Genomic DNA, 22,016 nt, shown 5'->3' with positions numbered 1-22,016 from the left:
ACGATCTGGGGGTGCAGTATCCGCCCAAGCGAGTGACTTTCGTTGTTGTCTGCTGCGCTCTTTACAATTTTGCACTCTCTCAGGGTGAACCTCTGGGCCAGGAAGATGCTAATGCGCTGCATCTGGTTCAGAAGAGGCCACCAATGTCAACTCAGATGCAGATCCCTGGGCAGCCAGAAGGCGAGGATGAAGAGGCTGAGATCAGGAACATTCAGGGGGATATCTGTTCATGTAGATGACCTTGGTGGGCATCCTCTGACCAGCTTACCCTGAGCAGGCTCTGCCTGGAAGGGTGCACCGCGGACCTGGAGGATGGTGCAGTGACTGGCAGAGAGACTAATGACATGTTGGGTGTCCTACTGGAGGCTCCAGAGACGACAGCCAGCACATCCACCATTGTGATGTACGTCCTTGCCTCCCCATATGCCAATGAAGGATGTGCAGCCACCGATGAGACTGGCTACAGCATCCTTCTCGAGACAGGTAGAGGCCTCCTGAGGTCAGTGTCTATGAGGACTTGCAGGTCTGAACCCGGCCAGGAACGCCTCAACCCGTTCCCGGAGCTGCCTCTCCGTGAGAGTCACACACTCTTAATGGATGAAGCTGTCCGTTTGGAGATGAGGGTCAATGCAGCACCCATACTCTTCCGGGACTCTTCCATGATAGATACCATGGTCTGCAGACCCTTGGGGATCTCCACCAGATCTCTTTGTGAATCCCACTGGACATCCAGCATTTTCCGCCTTATTGATGACTCCAGAAGCTCATCATCTTCCTCAGACACAGCATGATCCTGGTCTCCAGCAGTCCTCCAACTGCCAACTACTTGGGCACTCCCTGACTCCACCATCTGCTCCAGTGAGCGTGATGTGCACTCACTGCTGTGCCCGACCAACTCATCCAACACGCTAATGCCCACCGACATGGCAATATCTGCGCTGGTGTTCGGTGCACAGAGATGACATGGGCACGGGAGCTCTTGCAAGGTTTCCTGCTCCAGTGTCAGGGAGAATGACCGGCCTCCAGGCAGGCTCTGGTGGTTGGCTTATCTGAGGGATGAGTCAATTTTCAAAACGTGCATGCCCAGTGAGATTGGTCTCAGTTGCATTGGACTAAGGATGGGCATCCCACTGGACAATGCCCACTTGGAACTCACCCGTGCAGAGCACAGAAGATCATTGAACCTTTTTCGGCAGTGGATCCAGGTGAGCGGGATAAGATCATACCTACTGGCCTCTGCTGCCACCTCTGTCCAGACCTTTCTTGTTAGGTGGGGTGGCTTCTCGTTCCATCCCTGGGCATCAATATGTCGCTCCTGGCTGTCACCACCTCCAATAGGGCACATAGGCAATTGTCGGAGAAATTAGGGTCTTGTTGGTGCTTGAAGCCCACCTGCCACCTGGTGCGCCTTCCAGCGGAGGACATTCTGTATCCTCCTGTTTCTTCAACGGCCTCACTTAAACTTTACGGTGGGCCGCCATTGGATACAATGCCCGCTGCGCGCTGCCCCCCACTCACCCAATGTAGCCAGGACTCATGTTGGCCACCACTTAAGTGGCCAGCCAGCATAATATAGCGAGTCATAATTGATTGCTGGAGGGACCGGGAAACACGGCCACTTCTGGTTCCGCCCACTGAGCGTGCACGTCATGTGACTCCCGGGCCACAGTTGGGTTCACTTTTAAATTGCCCTCTGAACTATTGTGGCAAGCCACCCATTTGTACCAATAACACCTACCACCTGTTCAAGAAGGCAGCTCACCACCTTCTCAGGTTGACCAGGGATGGGTAATAAATGCCACCCTTGTCAACAATGCCCACATCCTCTCGATAGAATTCAAGAACATCCCCACTTGTCTGTACCCCTCCAACCCCTAGGTGGCACCAGCATTTGCAAAGTTCCAGTACAACGGCAACACACCGTGGTGAGATTCGTCCAATCGATATGGAGAACGTGGTTTCGAACAGCTGAAAAGTTGTCACTGTAACAAAATAAAAATTAGATTTGCCAACCAATGATTGGTTTTCATTGCTGTTCTTTAGTTTGTGAGCAGTTACCATTGAAAGTACGCTGGCGATATAACCTCAAGCTGGCAGCCTCCATTCCACAGGCAGGGCTGTCAAATTAATTATCGATTTGGAAGTGTTCCTCCTCTTCCCCCCCCCCCCCCCCCCCCCCCACCGGGCACCTTTCCTGACCCAGCCCGTTCAACAAACCTTTTAATCAGGCCTCTGTCAAACTGGACCCATCAAAGCTCATTCATCTTTATTTGAGCAGTAAGGTGAGGTGGGGAGGAACCTTTTAAAAAAAATAATTGCAACCTTTCTCATATTTTTGTGGCAGTGGAACTGACTCCAAACATTTCCTTCATCTTAGCAGATGTTAGCAGATGTCAAAAACCTGTCAAAATGGACATTTTGAATTACCTGTTGGAAGTACGAATGAGTACCTGCCAGAATCCTTGAGTGCTCCCAGGGTTCAAGATTTATTAAGTCCTTGAAGATATGCTGCTTATAACGTCTGAAGCAATAGAAATATGATCACACAGGTCAGAATCATGACCTTGAATGGCAAAAAGTCCCACACCTCCCTTGTGTAGCCTAGCCCTAAACTAAAATGTGAAGCAACTGTTTGAAAAATGATCTGTCTCCACTGCTTCTATCGTTTGAATCCCTCCATCCCGTCACGGCAGATGGTGACATTTTAATTCGATACAAATCTGGAATTGAAAGTCTAATGATGATCATGAAGCCTGTACTTTAGGATAGGTTATCTGCTGTTCTTATCTGATCTGGCCTAGATGTGACTCCAGATCCACAGCAATGTGGTTGACTCTCAAATGCCTTCTGAAATGGAGGGCACTTAAGGACGATCAATAAATGTTGGCCCAGCTAACGATGTTCATGTCCCGTAAAATGAATTTTAAAAAGAATTACGTGCATACATGGCGCACAGTCTTGGGAGGAGAGAAGGTCATTGACAGAGGTGGGAGGATATTTCTTTGTTCAGAGATTTGTGAATCTTAGGACTGAATAGGCCAATTCCCGACTTGCAGATGTTTGGGCACAGAAGGCAGGAGGTACTGGGATCCGAAGGAGAGAGGGAGATAGTTTCCGGCCATACAGTCCATTGAAGTTGATTTTGTAGGAAGACCCATGACTGAGACACATGAGCAACTATCATGGTTAAATCGAGGGATGGCTGATGATGATAAATCTTTGGAATCTGCCATCAATAGATTGTTAGAATGTAAGGGGACGAATAGATGCTGCGATCGGTCGGGAAAGGAGGTGAAGGTTCAATGATGATCTTATTAAACAGCAGAGCAGGCTTGTGAGAGTTTCTGGCCTACTACTGACCCTATTTATTATGTTCTTATTTGAAGACGAAGCAAATGAGGAAATATGGGAGCAGAGTGCAAAAACATGTGAGAAGGTTCATTTGGAGCATAAACACCAGTACTTGGACATTTCACGGTGTAATATAAATATAACTGCTAATTGTTGAATGGCCTGTTTCTGTGCTGTAATCTCCAAGTGATCGTAGAATCAAATAGCACCCAGTGAGGACATTTGACTGTGCCTGTGCAGACTCCTGGAAAGAATTATACAATTATCCTAATCCCGTTGCCGTTTCCCATAGCCCTACATTTTCTTTCCCTTTTCAAACATAAACTTGTGTCGACTTGCTCTGTTCCCACCAACCTTTCAGGCTGTACATTCCAGATGGTAACCACTATTTTGGAACACCTTCAGTGCATAAAAGTATCCTCGGCTTTTCAATATCTTTCTTCAACCAGAACCCAGCTGTAAAAACAGCCACCATACGACCATAAGACCATTAGACATAGGAGCAGAATTAGGCCACTTGGCCTATCGAGTCAGCTCCGCCATTCAATCATGGCTGATATTTTCTCATCCCCATTCTCCTGCCTTCTCCCCGTAACCCCAGATCCCCTGATGGCTACTTCACAATTGGACAGCAAAGCCAAGCCAGTCCATTGCAAATACTGTTCCTAATTGAAAAAGATCTCCCTGTGTCGACTGCCCAATGCATAAGTTCAGGTGCTCATTGTGGATTCAAAGTTGTGTAAGGAATTCTGCACTTTTAACTTATTGATAACATCTGCTGAGTTGATGATTAGAATAGAGTATTTCATCATGCACCTGCCTCCTCCCAGCTTCATTTGCCCCTCATGCCAACTTGGAATTTTAGAATACCTTTAACGTAGTAAATACGCCAAAGGCATTACCAGACAAATGTTGACACAAAGTCACTAACATCTCTTCCAGAGGGATTGATCCAGGCCAAGTTAGATGAGCAAGGCAGAGGAATGTGACATGCCATGACATCAGATCTGCTGGTAAAAGTAGCTACAAACAGGGCGGAACAGAAGACATAAGGAAATATTAGGTCACTGAGATGCGTTTCAAGGAGTGTCTTAAAAGGGGGAGAGGTGGACAGGTGGGGAGGTTCAGGAAGGGAATTCCAGATCTTGGGGTCTGTCACCAATGATGGAGTGATTGAAAATCGGGGATGAACAAGAGGCTGGAATTAGAGGAGCGCAGATATACCAAAGGAATGCAGGGCCGGAGGAGATTGCAAGGATCGGGGGCGGCGAGACCATGGAAGAATTTGTTAATAAGAATGAGAATTTTAGAATCAAGACATTGCTGGTCTGGGAGTCAGTAGAGGGGAACGGGCACGGTGGATAGGTGAATGGAACTTCTGGTATGGAAGCAACCTGGACATTGAAAAATTAGGTTCCTTTTCCGACAGAGGTGTACGCAGAGGTAACAAGGTGAATGGCAAGGTATTTTCAGATTGGTTGTTGAGAATTTTCAAGGAATCAGAATCCACTGTTCCACAGAGTGACTGAGATCGCTTTTATTAAGTTTCATGGATTTACATATGGAGATTTAATTCAGACTAAATAGAGGCCTTTAACAATTCCAGACTGGCTACATCCAGTTTGACTTTTAAAAACTGGTTCAATTAAAATTTCCTTGGATAGGTATAGTGAATTGATTTTTCCACTCCCTGTGTGACACATGCAACATCTAAACATTGACTTCTGGGATGGAATAGCTGATCATGACAATGCATCACCGCAGTGAAGACAAGCAGGTCTTGACAATCCCTTTCCCATCTGGCAATGCATCACCGCAGTGAAGACAAGCAGTCCTTGACAATCCCTTTCCCATCTGGCAATGCATCACCGCAGTGAAGACAAACAGATCTTGACAATCCCTTTCCCATCTGGCAATGCATCACCGTGGTGAAGACAAGCAGTCCTTGACAATCCCTTTCCCATCTGACAATGCATCACAGTAGTGAAGACAAGCAGTCCTTGACAATCCCTTTCCCATCTGGCAATGCATCACCGCAGTGAAGACAAACAGGTCTTGACAATCCCTTTCCCATCTGACAATGCATCACCGTGGTGAAGACAAGCAGTCCTTGACAATCCCTTTCCCATCTGACAATGCATCACAGTAGTGAAGACAAGCAGTCCTTGACAATCCCTTTCCCATCTGACAATGCATCACCGCAGTGAAGACAAGCAGTCCTTGACAATCCCTTTCCCATCAGGCAATGCATCACCGCAGTGAAGCCAAGCAGTCCTTGACAATCCCTTTCCCATCTGACAATGCATCACAGTAGTGAAGACAAGCAGATGTTGACAATCCCTTTCCCATCTGGCAATGCATCACTGCAGTGAAGACAAGCAGTCCTTGACAATCCCTTTCCCATCTGGCAATGCATCACCGGGGTGAAGACAAGCAGGTCTTGACAATCCCTTTCCCATCTGGCAATGGATCACCGCAGTGAAGACAAGCAGTCCTTGACAATCCCTTTCCCATCTGGTAATGCATCACCGCAGTGAAGACAAGCAGTCCTTGACAATCCCTTTCCCATCTGGCAATGCATCACCGTGGTGAAGACAAGCAGTCCTTGACAATCCCTTTCCCATCTGGCAATGCATCACCGCAGTGAAGACAAGCAGTCCTTGACAATCCCTTTCCCATCTGGCAATGCATCACCGCAGTGAAGACAAGCAGTCCTTGACAATCCCTTTCCCATCTGACAATGCATCACTGCGGTGAAGACAAGCAGTCCTTGACAATCCCTTTCCCATCTGGCAATGCATCACCGCGGTGAAGACAAGCAGTCCTTGACAATCTCTTTCCCATCTGGCAATGCATCACCGCAGTGAAGACAAGCAGTCCTTGACAATCTCTTTCCCATCTGACAATGCATCACTGCGGTGAAGACAAGCAGTCCTTGACAATCCCTTTCCCATCTTGAACCTTCAAAATTGCCCTGATCACTCAGGGAGGCCTGCGAGACCAGGGATGATGTTATATTGCGGGATGGAGAGCAGGCAGCGGGTGACACCCGTGAGGTGGGGAAGTGCAGAGCTTTGCACAGCATCTTTCACATTTTTAGCAAGTTGCCTTTTCAGTTGCTGTTTTGAAGCAGGATCCGAGTATTTGCCAATTACGCCATGCCCACTATTAAATAAAGTGTGGATATACAGGGGCCTCACAGCTGTTAACGTTCAGTCGGAGCTCCACATTGCTACTACAGAGCTCGGGACCACTGAAACTTGTCTCATATCCAGTGCGTGGGGCGCAAGCCCCCGGTTTGGGACGCTCTGGAGTGAAGTATTCGTTGATAAAAGTTTTCACACCTGTGTCACTTTCACCCTCAGCATCAGTGTCAAGAAAACTGTAGGTATGCGATAAGATCTGTCTCCGCCTGTGATCAGATTCAACAACAACACCACTGGAAGTCATCAGAAATCTCCTCGGATCTATGGTGACAGATAATCCTGTATCTTAATGAACAGCTCAGGACATATACTAACTAACTGCTCATGGGGAAAATAATCTTCTCTATGAGGCCTGTAGGCCTGTATCCTCAGCGCATTTCTGCATTCAGCGAAGCCTTGGCAACTTACACTTACCAAGAAAAAAGGATCAATAATCTCCAGTGTATACAAAGCCATCACGTGGAAACACAAAGTCACCAATGAAGGAGTCCTTCCTACGCCACGCATGCTAGCTCTAATCAAGCTGGCCTGATTACACTGGCTGGCCACATCCTCAAGGATATGGGGTGGTAACCTGTGCCAAGAGAAGGGCACCCCAAACGCAGATTCAGGGATACTGTTGAAAGAGACATAAAATGCCTCAATATCGAACACCGGCTGATAATCGATGCAAATGGGCGACGGCAGCTGTGGGCAGGGGGTACACCATCACGACGACATGTGATTTCAGAAGCTGCAAGTCAGATGCCAACCCTGCAAGCAAGGTGCCAGCCGAGATCAACCCGTACCACCAGCAAGGTGTGGCATGTGTGACAGACTTCTACGGTGACGTAGTGGTATTGTCATTGGACTAGTAAACCAGAGTAATGCTCTGGGAAGTGTGTTCAAATCCCACCACTGCAGATGGTGACACTCAAATCCAATAAAAATCTGGAACTAAAAGAAGTCTAATGATGAATCCGTTGTTGAATGTCGGATAAGCCCATCTGGTTCACTAATGTCCTTCAGGGGAGGAAATCTGCTGTCCTTACCTGGTCTGGCCTACATGAGACACCAGACCCACAGAAATAAAATTAAATGAAAATGAAAATCGCTTATTGTCACGAGTAGGCTTCAATGAAGTTACTGTGAAAAGCCCCTAGTCGCCACATTCCGGCGCCTGTCCAGGGAGGCTGGTACGGGAATTGAACCGTGCTGCTGGCCTGCCTTGGTCTGCTTTAAAAGCCAGCGATTTAGCCCAGTGTGCTAAACCAGCCCCTTTTATCGAGGGCAATTAAGGATGGGCAATAAATGCTGGCACAGCCAGCGACACCCACATCCCATGACTGTTAAAAAAAAGAACCAGCTTGTTCAGACATCAAAAAGAAAGATGATCTTATCTGACCTCGTTAATGTTCTTGAGGCTGTTCCCTCTCTCGCAGATAGAAGGATGCCAATAGTCAATGATATCCTCCCACACAGACACCTTGTCTGTCAGTAATGCAAATTATATATGCTAATAGCGGCCTGGAATTTTCCTAAACGCTAGATTTCATAAGAATTTATTAATATTTGCCCCACACCAACAATTAAGCAACCTTTATTGGAAATACTGAAGAGATTGTCTTATGTCCGTGCCACAAACTCTGTCCCATAGCCGCCGGCTCTGTCCCTCTTCTTGGCAACTAGCTGAAGCTGAACCAGACTGTTTCAAACCTTGGTGTCAAATTTAACCCTTACGATGGGTTTTCAACCACATGTTCACAGTGTCACAAAGATCATCTACTTCCACATCCAAGATATCACCCGACTCCACCCCTGCCTCTGCTCAACCTCTGATAAAACCCTCATTCGTGCCTTCATTAGACTTCAGTATTACAACCTTCCCAGCAGGCCTCTCGCATCCCACTCTTCATCAACCTGTGGTCATACAAATCTTTGCTGCATGTGTCCTAACTTACACCAAGTCCCATCCACCTGTCATCCCTGTGATCTCGCTGATCTCCCCTGACTCCCGCCAAGCAGGCCTTTAATTTTAAAACTTTTAACCATATTTACAGACTGCTCCTACTTCTCCCGCTCCCCATCGCTATAATCTGCTCCAGCCCCACAACCTTTCCTCTTGCTCCTCCAATTCTGTCCTCTTGTCAATCCTGGTTTGGATGTTTCCACCAACGATGACTGTGCTTCCAAGTTTCCTCGGCCCCAAGCATTGTAATTCCTTTTCCACACCTCACTGCCTTTCCAACTTCTTTCCTCCTCAATAATGATCCTTAAAATCTACCTTTCTGAGGAGCTTAGGGACATCTTCCCTCATATAACCTTTTCTTTGTGTCAAATTATGCTTGTTAATGCAGCTTTGGCTGCTTCACTGTGTTAAACTCACTGTATCATTTCATGTTTTTGTTGGTTTCAATCCATGTTTCTGTTAGAAGTGTAAAAAAACAGAATGTAAAAAAAAAAGAACCGGCTTGTTCAGCCATCAAAAAGAAAGATGATCTTATCTGACCTCGTTAATGTTCTTGAGGCTGTTCCCTCTCTCGCAGATAGAAGGATGCCAATAGTCAATGATATCCTCCCACGCAGACACCTTGTCTGTCAGTAATGCAAATTATATATGCTAATAGCGGCCTGGAATTTTCCTAGATTTCATAAGAATTTATTAATATTTGCCCCACACCAACAATTAAGCAACCTTTATTGGAAATACTGAAGAGATTGTCTTATGTCCGTGCCACAAACTCTGTCCCATAGCCGCCGGCTCTGTCCCTCTTCTTGGCAACTAGCTGAAGCTGAACCAGACTGTTTCAAACCTTGGTGTCAAATTTAACCCTTACGATGGGTTTTCAACCACATGTTCACAGTGTCACAAAGATCATCTACTTCCACATCCAAGATATCACCCGACTCCACCCCTGCCTCTGCTCAACCTCTGATAAAACCCTCATTCGTGCCTTCATTAGACTTCAGTATTACAACCTTCCCAGCAGGCCTCTCGCATCCCACTCTTCATCAACCTGTGGTCATACAAATCTTTGCTGCATGTGTCCTAACTTACACCAAGTCCCATCCACCTGTCATCCCTGTGATCTCGCTGATCTCCCCCGACTCCCGGCCAAGCAGGCCTTTAATTTTAAAACATTTAACCATATTTACAGACTGCTCCTTGACGGTGCCCCTACCTACTTCTCCCGCTCCCCATCGCTATAATCTGCTCCAGCCCCACAACCTTTCCTCTCGCTCCTCCAATTCTGTCCTCTTGTCAATCCTGGTTTTGATGGTTCCACCAACGATGACTGTGCTTCCAAGTTTCCTCGGCCCCAAGCATTGTAATTCCTTTTCCACACCTCACTGCCTTTCCAACTTTCTTTCCTCCGCAATAATGATCCTTAAAATCTACCTTTTTGACGAGCTTAGGGACATCTTCCCTCATATAACCTTTTCTTTGTGTCAAATTATGCTTGTTAATGCAGCTTTGGCTGCTTCACTGTGTTAAACTCACTGTATCATTTCATGTTTTTGTTGGCTTTAATCCATGTTTATGTTAGAAATTAAAAGTAGGTTAGCCTCCTGTTGTAACCTGCATAAGACCCACGGAGCCGGGCCGATTAGGCTCCCTGTGAGTCTCGTGGAGTACCAGCTTCCACGCTGAGAGGCGGCAATCCCTCATCAGCAGGGGAGCAATCAGGACATAGAAACCCCAGCCTGAGTGTGGACTGGGCACATGGGTAGTCCCTTCTGGGACCAGTTTATATCAGCGCAGAACAGGGCATGCAAGAACTACAGGGGATGGAGATCCTCAGTTTAGGCTGCACCCTTTTCCCAAAGAGCGCCACCCCTTCGACCAGGCAACCCCAGTCCTCTGCCCTGGGCAGGAACTCATGGCCTTGGATCTCAGCGGCCGGGAGGGATCCATCCCTCGGCTTGACATGGCATACCCCAGGTACTGTGGGACGTGTGGTTGGCATGGTCGTAGAGAGCGACATCCATGGGATAGTCCACCCATCCGTCGCCCTGCGAGGCCTGGCCCCCCCACACTAGTTTTGCGTCTTTTATGTGGAGGATTGTCTACAACTGAACAGCGTCTCTGCATCCAAAGTCACCGCATTAAGGTCACCCATGACTGATGGAGTTGGACACTGAGGCCGCCATCTCAGTTGGCATTAGGGGTATTTTCGAGGAACTCTGGCAGGAGTACAGCTCCTGTCATTGCAGGGCACTGAGGTTCGATTGGCCACATTCACCGGGGAGCTCCTGGGGAATGCTGGAACTACCATGACCCAGTAGTCTATATGCCTGCCTACCCCTGCTCACAGTACAGGCAATGGCTCCAGTTTTCTCAGCCGCGATTGGCTGCAGTGCCTCCACCTTGACTGGCAGAAGATATTGCAGGTGAGCTCGGGAGACCTCCACACAGTATTGGCAAAGTGACCCACTGTTTCCAAAGACGGGCCAGGCACCATCCGCGGGGCCTCAGTGAAGATCCACATGGACCCTGAAGCACGGCCACGGTATTTCCCGTGCTCGCCCGGTTCCTTACGCGCTGCTGCCTGAAGTGGAAGCAAAGCCCGATCACCTTGAAGGCTCAGGGATCATCCGTCCGGTAATATTCAAAGATTGGGCAGCTCCAGTGGCCCCGTCATGAAACCCGGCGGCACAGTAAGCTATTGTGGCGACTGTAGAATGACTATGAACAGGCCTCCAAGCTGGACATTATCCCATGTCAAGGGTGGAAGACCTTTATGCCAGGCTGCACAAGGTTCACTCATTCACCAAGCTCAACATGAGCCATGCATACCTCAACCCAGAGTTTCGAATATATGTGGAGCGTCGTCGGTCTACGCCATCTTCCAGCATGGTGGAAAACATATTGCGGGGCCTCCCGCACGTAGCGGTTTATCCCTAACTGACCCTTAAACTGAGTGGCTTGCTCGGCCATTTCATAAGGTAGTTAAGAGTCAACTGCATAGCTGTGGATCAGTCACATGTAGGCCAGGCCAGGTAAGCATGGAAGATTTCCTTCCTCAAAGGTCTGTGGTGAACCAGATGAGGTTTCATGAATATCAATGGTAGTTTCATGGTCACCTTGACTGAGACTTGGGCGCAGATATTTGCTCTCAGGTTGGATGCCAGGGATGGAGGAAATCTCGGCTCTGCAAACATGACTTTTAAAAACGGTTGGATTTTTCATTCTGGGGCTGGCTGGATTGGAAGTTGGACCTGTTGCCCTGGAATGAGTGCAGAGATTCTGTGCTCCAGCATAATTAAAATTTGGGAAAAAAATAAATAAAACAAGAACATCATTAAAGCCCTCACCCCTCAACCCCCACATACTCTCCATGCCCCATTCTGTGCCACCTCATGGCCAACAATTGCCCATACCCTATGGCCTCTGATGCCCCTATGCCAATCCATACCTTCCCACAACCCCCCCCCCCTCCCCCCGTGGCTCTTATACTCCCCCTCATGGCCCCATGACACAATATAGCCCCATGCCAACTTAGTGCCAGTTCATGCCCCCCCACTCACCATTCTTCGATGTTATACCTCTATGTCCAAAGATGTGCAGGTTAGGTGGATTGGTCATGCTAAATTGCCCTTAGTGTTCAAAAGGTTAGGTGGGGTTACTGGGTTACAGGAATAGGGGGGAGGTGTGGGCTTAAGTATGGTGCTCTTTCTAAGGGCCAGTGCAGACTCGATGGGCTGAATGGCCTCCTTCTGCATTGTAAATGTTATGATTCTATGTCAACTCACCCAGTAGTTTTTACAGTTCTTTGATGGCTTGACAGTTTTTGACAGCTTGATAATTATTTGACAATCTTGACAGTTTTTGATGACCTGAAAGTTATTTTACAGCTTGTCAATTCCTTGACAGTTCATAGACAGATTGACAGTTCCTTGGCCACTTGATAGTTCTTTGACAGTTTGACAGTTCCTTGACAGTCCTTTGATTGCTTGACAATTCCCTGACAGTTCTTTGACTGCTTGACAGTTCTTTGATTTATTGACAGTTCCTTGAGAGTTTGAAAGGTCTTTGGCAATTCTTTGACAGCTTGACAGTTACAGTGAGTTTATACATTTTAATGCACAATCATATTTACTTTTAACAATCCCAAACGCCTCCTTCCCTTTGCCAGGGGCTGGTTTAGCACAGGGCTAAATAGCTGGCTTTTAAAGCAGACCGAGGCAGGCCAGCAGCATGGTTCAATTCCCGTACCAGCCTTCCTCAACAGGCGCCGGAATGTGGCAACTAGGGGCTTTTCACAGCAACTTCATTTGAAGTCTACTTGTGACAATAAGCGATTTTCATTTCAGAGGTGTCCTGGGACCAAATCCAAAGGGCTACCTTACCTCCCCGACGGTAGCCAGGCTATCCAAACTAATCTACCAAGTTCAGACCTCCTCTCCCCTGCTATCATCCGCACCGTCTGGGTTTCACACTCTCGGCCTACCAAAATCCAACTTCAGTGGAGGCAGCTCATGATTAAAATGGCCAGCTGCACCCCTGAACTGCACAGTGTGAACCCCAGCCCAACTCCATTCCCACCCCCACAAAGATGGAACATACCATGTTCGGGGGGGGGGGGGGGGGGGGGGGCAGGCCTTAGAATTGCCTGCTATTTTCACCATGACAGAGAGACCTGTGGCGAAAATTTAGGTCATGCTTTCAATTCGCAGTTTTATTCATTGAGTTTAAATTCCATCAACTGCCACGGTGGGATTGGCAGCCATGTCGCAGCGCATTAACCTGGGCCTCTGGATTACTAGTCTAGTCTTTTAATGGGGTGAAGTGCTTTGGGATGTCCTGAAGCCGTGAACGGTGCTGGAAAACCCCTTTCTTCCTGTCTACTGTATCCCAAGCTGGTACCACCGCAATTAGCACTCAGAAAGATTCAAGGGGTGTACATTCTGATCAATTAGCATCAGGCACGTGTAAGAATGGACTATGGCAAGAGGGAGCTCCATTTGTGCTGACCTTTATCAGCAAATGCTGGCACGTGGATTGGAATTCGAGGAATGCTGATATGTGTGTTAGCAAAGAGCTGAAAAGAATGTTGCTGGGAGAGCCATTGGGTGAGCACATGACCCATCCCTCTCTGTGAAGTCAACTACAATCTAGACTGGGTCCAACAATCCCCCTTCACTGAGCCTATGGGTTGAATGGAATATTAAATTGGGTGATTAAATGATGACGTTGCAACAAGCAACGAACAAAGAGCACAAGGATATCTGATCGAAGGAGTAGAAAATGCCAATTGGTGCAATGTTTGTCTCACGTAAGGGATAAGGCACTTTATCTTTACATAGCTAATGGAGCCTAATACAGCGGCTGCCGATTTCAAACTTGGGAGTGCTCAGTGTTAACATTGACTGTCTCGGGAGTTGTTCTATTTTCTAACATTCCTTACTGAGGCCCGAGCAAACATTCAGCACTGAGTTGCAGTTATCCAATATGGCCTGATAACCTTTCACACAAACATGCTGAAACAGACTCCTCTGCTGATTTTCTCTTTCAGAAAGGTACACTTTCGTTTTGCTGACGCGGAGCACAATTTGTTGCTCCGTCCCTGTTACTCAGGATTGATTTATTCTGTTTACCAGAGGTGCTGTGATATGTGTGTGGGCAAGGTTTTCTTTTAAAAACGTGGCAGGGCTCTGGGTGAGGAGAACAGGTGAGGGTGGAATCATAGCTCTTTGAAAGAACTAGCAGAGGCACAGTAGGGCTGAATGGTCACCTTCTGTGCTTTAGATAAGCTGGGAAAAAAACGCTTTCAACTTCAAAGGGCAGTGTATCCTTCAAACAGTTTGATGCTTCAGTGTTCTGCACTCCCGCTATTGCCATCTTTTTGGACTCCACAGATGCTTGTGTTATTGTCAGATGTTGTCATTGCCAGGTTTGACCAGTAGGGGACAGCCAATGGACTCTCTGGCAAACACCCATTACCATTGCATGTGTTCCGGTTTAGCACTTCATAGAATCAACAGTGCGGATGGAGGCCATTCGGCCCATCGAATCTGCACCGGCCCTTGGAAAGAGCACCCTCCTTAAGCTCACGCCTCCATCCTATACCCATAACCCAGCAACCGCACCTAACCTTTTGGGCACTAAGGGGGCAAATTAACATGTCCAATCCACACAAACCTGCACATCTTTGGACTGTGCGAGGAAATCAGAGCACCGGGAGGAAACCTACGTAGACCTGGGGAGGCAGTACAAACTCCACACGGTCACCCGAGGCTGGAATTGAACCCGGGTCCCTGGAGCTGTGAGGCAGCAGTGCTAACTGCTGTGCCACCATGCTGTCCCATTATCAACATCATAGGGGGTAAATACAGTTCATTTTTCCACTGTACCCTAAATATTTCCAAATTCTTCCTTCTTCAAAAAGAAAGGCATGCATTTGTATAGCGCCTTTCATGACTAAGACCTAATCCTCTATTCCTTTTTTAAAAATAAATTTAGAGTACCCAATTAATCTTTTTCTAATTAAAGGGCAATTTAGCGTGTTCAATCCACCTACCCTGCTCATCTTTGGGTTGTGGGGGCGAAACCCACGCAAACACGGGGAGAATGTACAAGGTCCACACGGACAGTGACCCAGAGCTGGGATCGAACCTGTGACCTCAGCGCCATGAGGCAACAGGGCTAACCCACTGTGCCACCGTGCTGCCTCTAATCCTCTATTCCTAACCCAAACTGCTTTACAACCAAAGAAGCTGTTTTGAAGTGTAGTCGCTGTTTTATTGTGATTCGATACTGATTGGCTTACTGTGCAGCTTTTCTTAATTTTGCATGAGGACATGTTACTGCTGGTACTGCTTCCTCCCTATTTGTGCGTGGGTTTCCTCCGGGTGCTCCGGTTTCGTCCCACAGTCCAAAGATGTGCAGGTTAGGTGGATTGGCCATGATAAATTGCCCTTAGTGTCCAAAATTGCCCTCAGTGTTGGGTGGGGTTACTGGGTTATGGGGATAGGGTGGAGGTGTTGACCTTGGAAAGGCCGAATGGCCTCCTTCTGCACTGTAAATTCTATGATTCTAAATTCTATGAATGTTGCCATGGTGTGGGATGAAGAAAGCGAATGACTGGAATCCTTATATTTCATTCCTTTCTGTTCTGGTTCCAGGTGGTCTTGCTGCGGTTATCTACACAGACACTCTACAGACAGTTGTCATGATTATCGGAACGGTGATACTAACCATTGCAGGTACTGCTGGCAAACTGCTTACGAGACTCATGATGCCCGGGGGGGGGGGGGGGGGGGGGGGGGGGGGGGTGTGTGTACTGGAATGTACTGGCTTCACTGAGTGAAAGTGGGTGGGTGCTGGGCTGGACGTAGGTTGTCGCCCTGATGATGGCAAATATTAGAGAGAGGGTCAGGAGACAACTGAAACCATTGTGCCCTTTCCCTTGCAGTGCCTGCCTATGTGTACGCACATGTGTGTGCGCGTGCGTGCACGGCATCTGAGGATTGTGCACAAAAATGGGATTGAGGTACATCTTCTGTGGTTGACTTAAATAGCAAAGCAAGCTCGAGGGGCCGAATGAAGGAAGCGAGAGATGAAACTGAGTGAGATTCCGGCACTGAAGGCTGAAAACTAAAAGTCACCTTGCAGAAGGGGATGTTGAACTGCATGACTAGAACAGCAAAATATCGGTGAGGTAGTAATCAAACCCCACAGTGCTCTGGTTGGTCCTCACCTTTTGCTAAGAAGCAAGAGATATTCAGACGCTGAAGGCAGTGCAGAAAAGAGCTTGGAGACTGATCCCTCACAGCAAAATTCTGAATTATGAGGAATCTCAACGGGTGATTGAATTGAGATGTTTAAAATGAAAGCGATCCAATAAGGTGCACCCAGGGAAACTGTTTTTGTTTGGAATGGGACATTCGTGAAAAGGGGGCGTCATCTTAACATTTGTGCAGGGGGTGAATTCAAGGGGTACGTTTTCCACACACAAAGGATAGAAATATGAAACTCCCTCCTCAAAAGGCTGTAGATGCTTGCACAATGGAGCATTCAAGACGAAGACTGGTAGATTTTATTAGGTAAGGGTATTAAGTGATTTAGAGAAAAGCAGGAAGCTAAGGCACAGATTAGCCATGATCTAATAGAATGACGGAGCGAAGCAGAGAGGCTGAACTGTGAGTACTGGAGTTAGCAAGGTATCGGATAGACTTGTAACAAGAGAAGTAGTGGCCATCTGCCAAGGCTCCTAATAATAATAATCTTTATTGTCATAAGTTGGCTTGCGTTAACACTGCAATGAAGTGAATGTGAAAATCCCCTAGTCGCCACATTCCAACGCCTGTTTGGGTACACAGAGGGAGAATTCAGAATGTCCAAATTACCTAATAGCACTTCTTTCGGGACTTGTGGAAGGAAACCGGAGCACCCGGAGGAAATCCCCGCACAGAACATAGAACATACATTGTGCAGAAGGAGGCCATTTGGCCCATCGACCTATTAAAGTCCTCACTTCCACCTTATCCCTGTAACCCAATAACCCCTCCTGACCTTTTTTTTGGTCACGAAGGGCAATTTAGCATGGCCAATCCACCTAACCAGCACGTCTTTGGACTGGGGAGGAAACCGGAGCACCCGGAGGAAACCCACGCAGACATGGGGAGAACGTGCAGACTCCGCACAGACAGTGACCCAGCGGGGAATCGAATATGGGACCCTGGCGCTGTGAAGCCACAGTGCTATCCACTTGTGCTACTGTGCAGACACGGAGAATGTACAGACTCCGCACAGACAGTGACCCAAGCCGGGAATCAAACCTGGGATCCTGGCACTGTGAAGCCATAGTGCTAACCACTATGCTACCGTGCTGCCTATGCTGTCCTCCGACAGCACCTTCCTAACCCGTGACCTCTGCCACCTGGAAGAACAAGAGCAGAAGGTGCATGGGAACACCGCCACCTGCAAGTTTCCTTTCAAGTCTCACACATACCATCCTGAAGTGGAACTTTATATCGCCGTTCCTTCACTGTCTGAGATCTCTCTCCCGAACCGCACTGTCCCTACATCACATGGACAGCAGTCAATCAAGAATGTGGCTCAACACCGCCTTCTTCAGAGCAATTAGATGTGGGCAACATTTTATTCCTATGCTCTTAAAAAGAGGAAGTGGGGTGGAGAGGGATAAGAAGGAGGCTAGATCTGCAAACATTTGTCTCAATTTATTAATTTATTTTTTTAAAGAGTTTTCCAGTCAAGAGTTAAACAGAGAAGAAATGTGAGATCATGTTGCGGATAAAACTTTGGAGACACGAGTTCAGATAGATTGCCTATTCAAAGTATTCAAGCACCATTTTGAAAGAAGAGGTTTATTTCACATAAGCACCTCCTGATACAAGATGCAGAGCTCGGTTGGCTGCACCAAATTAATACACATTCCAAATAGACAAAAAGAAACAACTGTAGCAGCTGTACTGTCGTGATAGTTTTTAATTTATTTAAAAAAAATCTTATTTACATCACTCCTGTAGCTTTTAATAAGATCGGCGGATACCACAACCTGGAAAGTGTATACCTAAAGGCAGTTCCAAAAAAGATTATTCCCAATACAACATGCCATCTCCCCAGGGCGGATGCCATGCATCTGTTTCGCGATCCAGTGAATGGAGATCTCCCATGGACAGGCATGATCTTTGGATTGAGCATACTGGCAACATGGTATTGGTGCACAGATCAGGTAATGTAAACATACTTCACCTTACATTCATTTTCTCCTTTTATATACAGTATATACCTATATATAGCGCCAGATATAGCATTTCTTTTAAATACTTGAATCTATCCCAAAGTCCACAGCTTAATTGTTTTTAGTTCCGAGACTGTTTCCTCAATTCACATCATTTGGTGAATGCTTTTGGGGTGGAGTCTGAAATTTCTACCACTCTGTTAATCGGCAGCTTCATCTTTAAGTTCTTGTGCATCGTCAGTTTGGTGTACGAGAGTCCCAAAGGAGTGGCTGTGCTACTCGAAGAAATGTCCGCTTCCGTGGAGATCCCACTGTAGTTACTGTACATTTTGGACTCTGCCATCGCCGGCCTTGCTGTGAAATCTCCCCTTGGTTCGTGGAATTTCGTCACCGGCAAACGCGGCGCGGCCTTTTGGTAATTTGTGTGCGGCATCCATGCGCCTGGGAGGTCCGTGGGTTTGGGCATCAGTCTTCTGCTTTTGTTCAGATCGGGGCTCCTTGAAACGTTCTGGAGGGGATGAACACTCCAAGGGTCCACAGCTGGCCTAAACGCGGAGGATGCCATATTTGTGGGAATAGCATATCTGTTCCTCTGCAACAAAGAAAGAGAATTTGGATGGGTTAGTTGAATAGTTTTAAAAGCAAAGTTGCTGCAGTTCGTCTGGCTTTACATTTATTTTGAACACCCTATTGATGTCAAATGAGGTGGTTGGATATCTGTGTACTTGAGCTTACTTTCTTAGGTACGCCTATAACACAAACAAACCTGGTACGTGAGTAGTCAAGTTCCAGTGTTACCACGCATTGAACAACTATTCCAGCTTTTCCATTTTCCCCATTTATAACCACTCCAACCCCTCCTCCCCAACCTCAACCCTATTCTCGAGAACTCCCTCCCTGAACTTTTTTCTGCCTGCGCCCGCCGTAAGATCGCCGCGGACGGGATGGGGACCATGTAAAGGTCCGTTGACCTTGGGCGGGAATTTCCGATCGCTGACCGGCACGGCCGAAGAATCCCGCCCATATTTCCTCTCTCCTGAGGTATTTTCAATATTGAAGAGACATTATAAATGCCAGTCCTTCCTGTCATGTTTTCCTCCCCACCTATCCGTTCAGTCCTGTTCAAATCTGAGAACACTTTTGTTCAGTTCCAGAGAGTGATAACTCTTGCTGACACAATTAACATTAGAAATAGGAGGAGGCCATTTGGCCCTTCGAGGCTGCTCCCCCCATTCAATAGGATCATGGCAGATCTGCACTTTAATTTCATTTTCTCACCTCGTTTCATATCCCTGATCTTGCCCGTTAAAAATCTATTAACCTCACCCTTGAAATCTTCAATTGCCCCAGCCTCCAGACTCTGTGGGGCTGAATTTCTACTTTATTTTAACAAAGAAAGCATTGGTTGTTTGACTTAAAGATAAAGTCGCCATAATCCCAGATGACCATAGGCTGCTTTCCCCTTTGAGGGGGAGAGCTGATTGGTGGTGGTTTAACCCGAGGATCACCACACCTCAGGTGAGAGGTCAAGGTTGAGAAGATGGGGCCTTCATGAATAACGTCAAATATTATTTGACTTAATAACCCGCCGAAAGTGAACTCTCAATCCAACCACATTGCTTTTTCTTTAAATATGAACGCTCGTGGTTAGAAAAATGTTGTGGCCCAAACAATGTTGCTGTCCTCACATGACACGAATGATTCAATTGAATTGAACCGATAATGGAAAAAAACGCAAGATTCTCAGAAACTCTCAGTGATGATTGGGCAGCAAGTTAAGAATTAAGTTAATTTTCTGGATTTTATCTCATTTTACTGACACGTTCATTATCAAAGAATCAGAAGGTCACAGCTTATAGTGCGCAGTTGGGGGTTAATCACAGTGTCGCTGAAAAGGGTGTCTTAATGCCGTTTTTGAAACCTAGGAAACCATTTAAGATCACCTGTTCAGTTTTTAACCGTCATAAGGAACATTATTGCAGTTTTCCTGTTTGTTGAAACCTGAAGCAGAAAGTAGATTAGAAACTCGATACATATTAACTGCCTCTCTGCCATTAATTTCAAAATTAAACAGACCTTTTTTTCTTCTTTTTATTTTATTGAGGGGCAATTTAGCACCTAACCTGTACATCTTTTTGGGTTGTGGGGGTGAGACCCACGCAGACACGGGAAGAATGTGCAAACTCCACACGGACAGTGACCAGGGGCCGGGTTTGAAACAGGATCCTCAGCGCTGTGAGGCAGCAGTGTTAACCACTGAGCTAAAATTAAACAGACCTGAGCATGTAGTCCCGCCTGTAGGGTGCAATAAACCTATAAGCACAGATGGAGCAAAGGATTTAAAATCATTTCACCTTAAACAGAAAGTTCCTTCCTGGAAAAATATTAATTTTCACTTACCGTAAAAGCCATAAGAGTCATGCAGCAGAGAAGCAGGCCATTTGGCCCATCATGTCTGTGCTAGCACTCTGAAAGAGTTATTCAAAATGAAAATGAAAAAATGAAATGAAAATCGCTTATTGTCACAAGTAGGCTTCAATGAAGTTACTGTGAAAAGCCCCTAGTCGCCACATTCCGGCGCCTGTCCGGGGAGGCTGGTACGGGAATGAGTCCCGCTTGTCCCTATTCTTGCCCCTTCTTCCTGTAATTTTTGTCCCCTTTTGAAATACAGATTCAGTTCCCTTTAGAAATGTTATTTTGGAATTTGCTTCCACCACCCTTTAAGACCATAAAATGTGGGAGAAGAAGTAGGCCATTCGGCCCATCAAGTCTGCTCCACCTGTACTGAGGCAGTACATTCCCCATGATCACAATTTGCTGAGTATAATGCTCACTCCTCATCTCCTCTCTGGCCTTTTGTTTATACTTGAATTGGTGTCCCCTGGTCACATGCCCTCCTGGCATGGCGCTCCTTCTCCCCATCCGATCCAAATCCATCAAAATACAATTAGTATTATCTGAAAATATACTCATATTGGGTGGTGCAGAACCTTTGGAATTATTTAACCTCCTAAAGCCGGACAGCTTCACCATAACGATGTTGGGGCTAAAAAGGGACTGATTGCATAGACTAGATGTGTATTCCATTGGGTGTGTAAAGTTAATGTTGGTCTAATTGAGATGTTTATCGTGGAAAAACAATTTGATCGGGTTAATAGAATTTACAGTGCAGAAGGAGGCCATTCGGCCCATCGTGTCTGCACCGGCCTTTGGAAAGAGCACCCCACCCAACCTTTTTTTGAACACTAAGGGCAATTTATCATGGCCAATCCACCGAACCTGCACATCTTTGGACTGTGGGAGGAAACCGGGAGCACCCGGGGGAAACCCACGCAAACGCGTGGTTGATTGGAGGAAATTTGTTGGTTAGAGTATGAAGGGACACAGAACCAAACAGGTATGTGGAGTTAATTTACATAGAAAATAGGAGCAGGAGGAAGCCATTCGGCCCTTCGAGCTTGCTTTGCCATGCATTATCATGGCTGATCAGCCAGTCCAATAGCCTGATCCTGCCTTTCCTCCCAATATCCTTTGATTCCCTTCACCCCAAGTGTTATATCTCACTGCTTGTTGAAAGCATAATGTTTTGGCCTCAACTTCTTTCTGTGGTAGCGAACTCCACAGGCCGACCGCTCTCTGGGTGAAGATGTTTCTCCTCATTTCTGTCCTAAATGGTCTGCCCCGTATTCCTCAGACTGTCACCCCTGGTTCTGAACACACCCACCATCGGGAACATCCTTCTTATATTTACTGTCTCCAGTTGTTAAAATGT

General features: G+C 46.8%; 2 protein-coding genes across 2 annotated transcripts in view; one reads left to right on the top strand and one right to left on the bottom strand.

The window, feature by feature from the left end:
- slc5a10 (solute carrier family 5 member 10) overlaps positions 1–22,016 on the top strand; it is a 153,772-nt gene that overhangs the window by 34,375 nt on the left and 97,381 nt on the right. Inside the window, exons 6-7 of the mRNA XM_038820095.1 lie at positions 15,663–15,743; positions 18,030–18,235. Coding sequence (XP_038676023.1) covers positions 15,663–15,743; positions 18,030–18,235 — 287 coding nt within the window. The remainder of the gene's footprint in view (positions 1–15,662; positions 15,744–18,029; positions 18,236–22,016) is intronic.
- Positions 17,710–22,016, bottom strand: part of LOC119978445 (protein FAM83G-like) — a 40,798-nt gene continuing 36,491 nt past the window's right edge. The window contains exon 5 of the mRNA XM_038820094.1: positions 17,710–18,836. Within this exon, the coding sequence (XP_038676022.1) occupies positions 18,396–18,836 (441 nt within the window). The 3' untranslated portion in view covers positions 17,710–18,395. The remainder of the gene's footprint in view (positions 18,837–22,016) is intronic.

The sequence above is a fragment of the Scyliorhinus canicula genome, chromosome 15 (genome assembly GCF_902713615.1).
Source record: "Scyliorhinus canicula chromosome 15, sScyCan1.1, whole genome shotgun sequence".
Classification (NCBI taxonomy): Eukaryota; Metazoa; Chordata; class Chondrichthyes; order Carcharhiniformes; family Scyliorhinidae; genus Scyliorhinus; species Scyliorhinus canicula.
The sequence above is the reverse complement of the archived record's forward strand: the minus strand, read 5'-3'. Positions and strand labels throughout refer to the sequence as shown.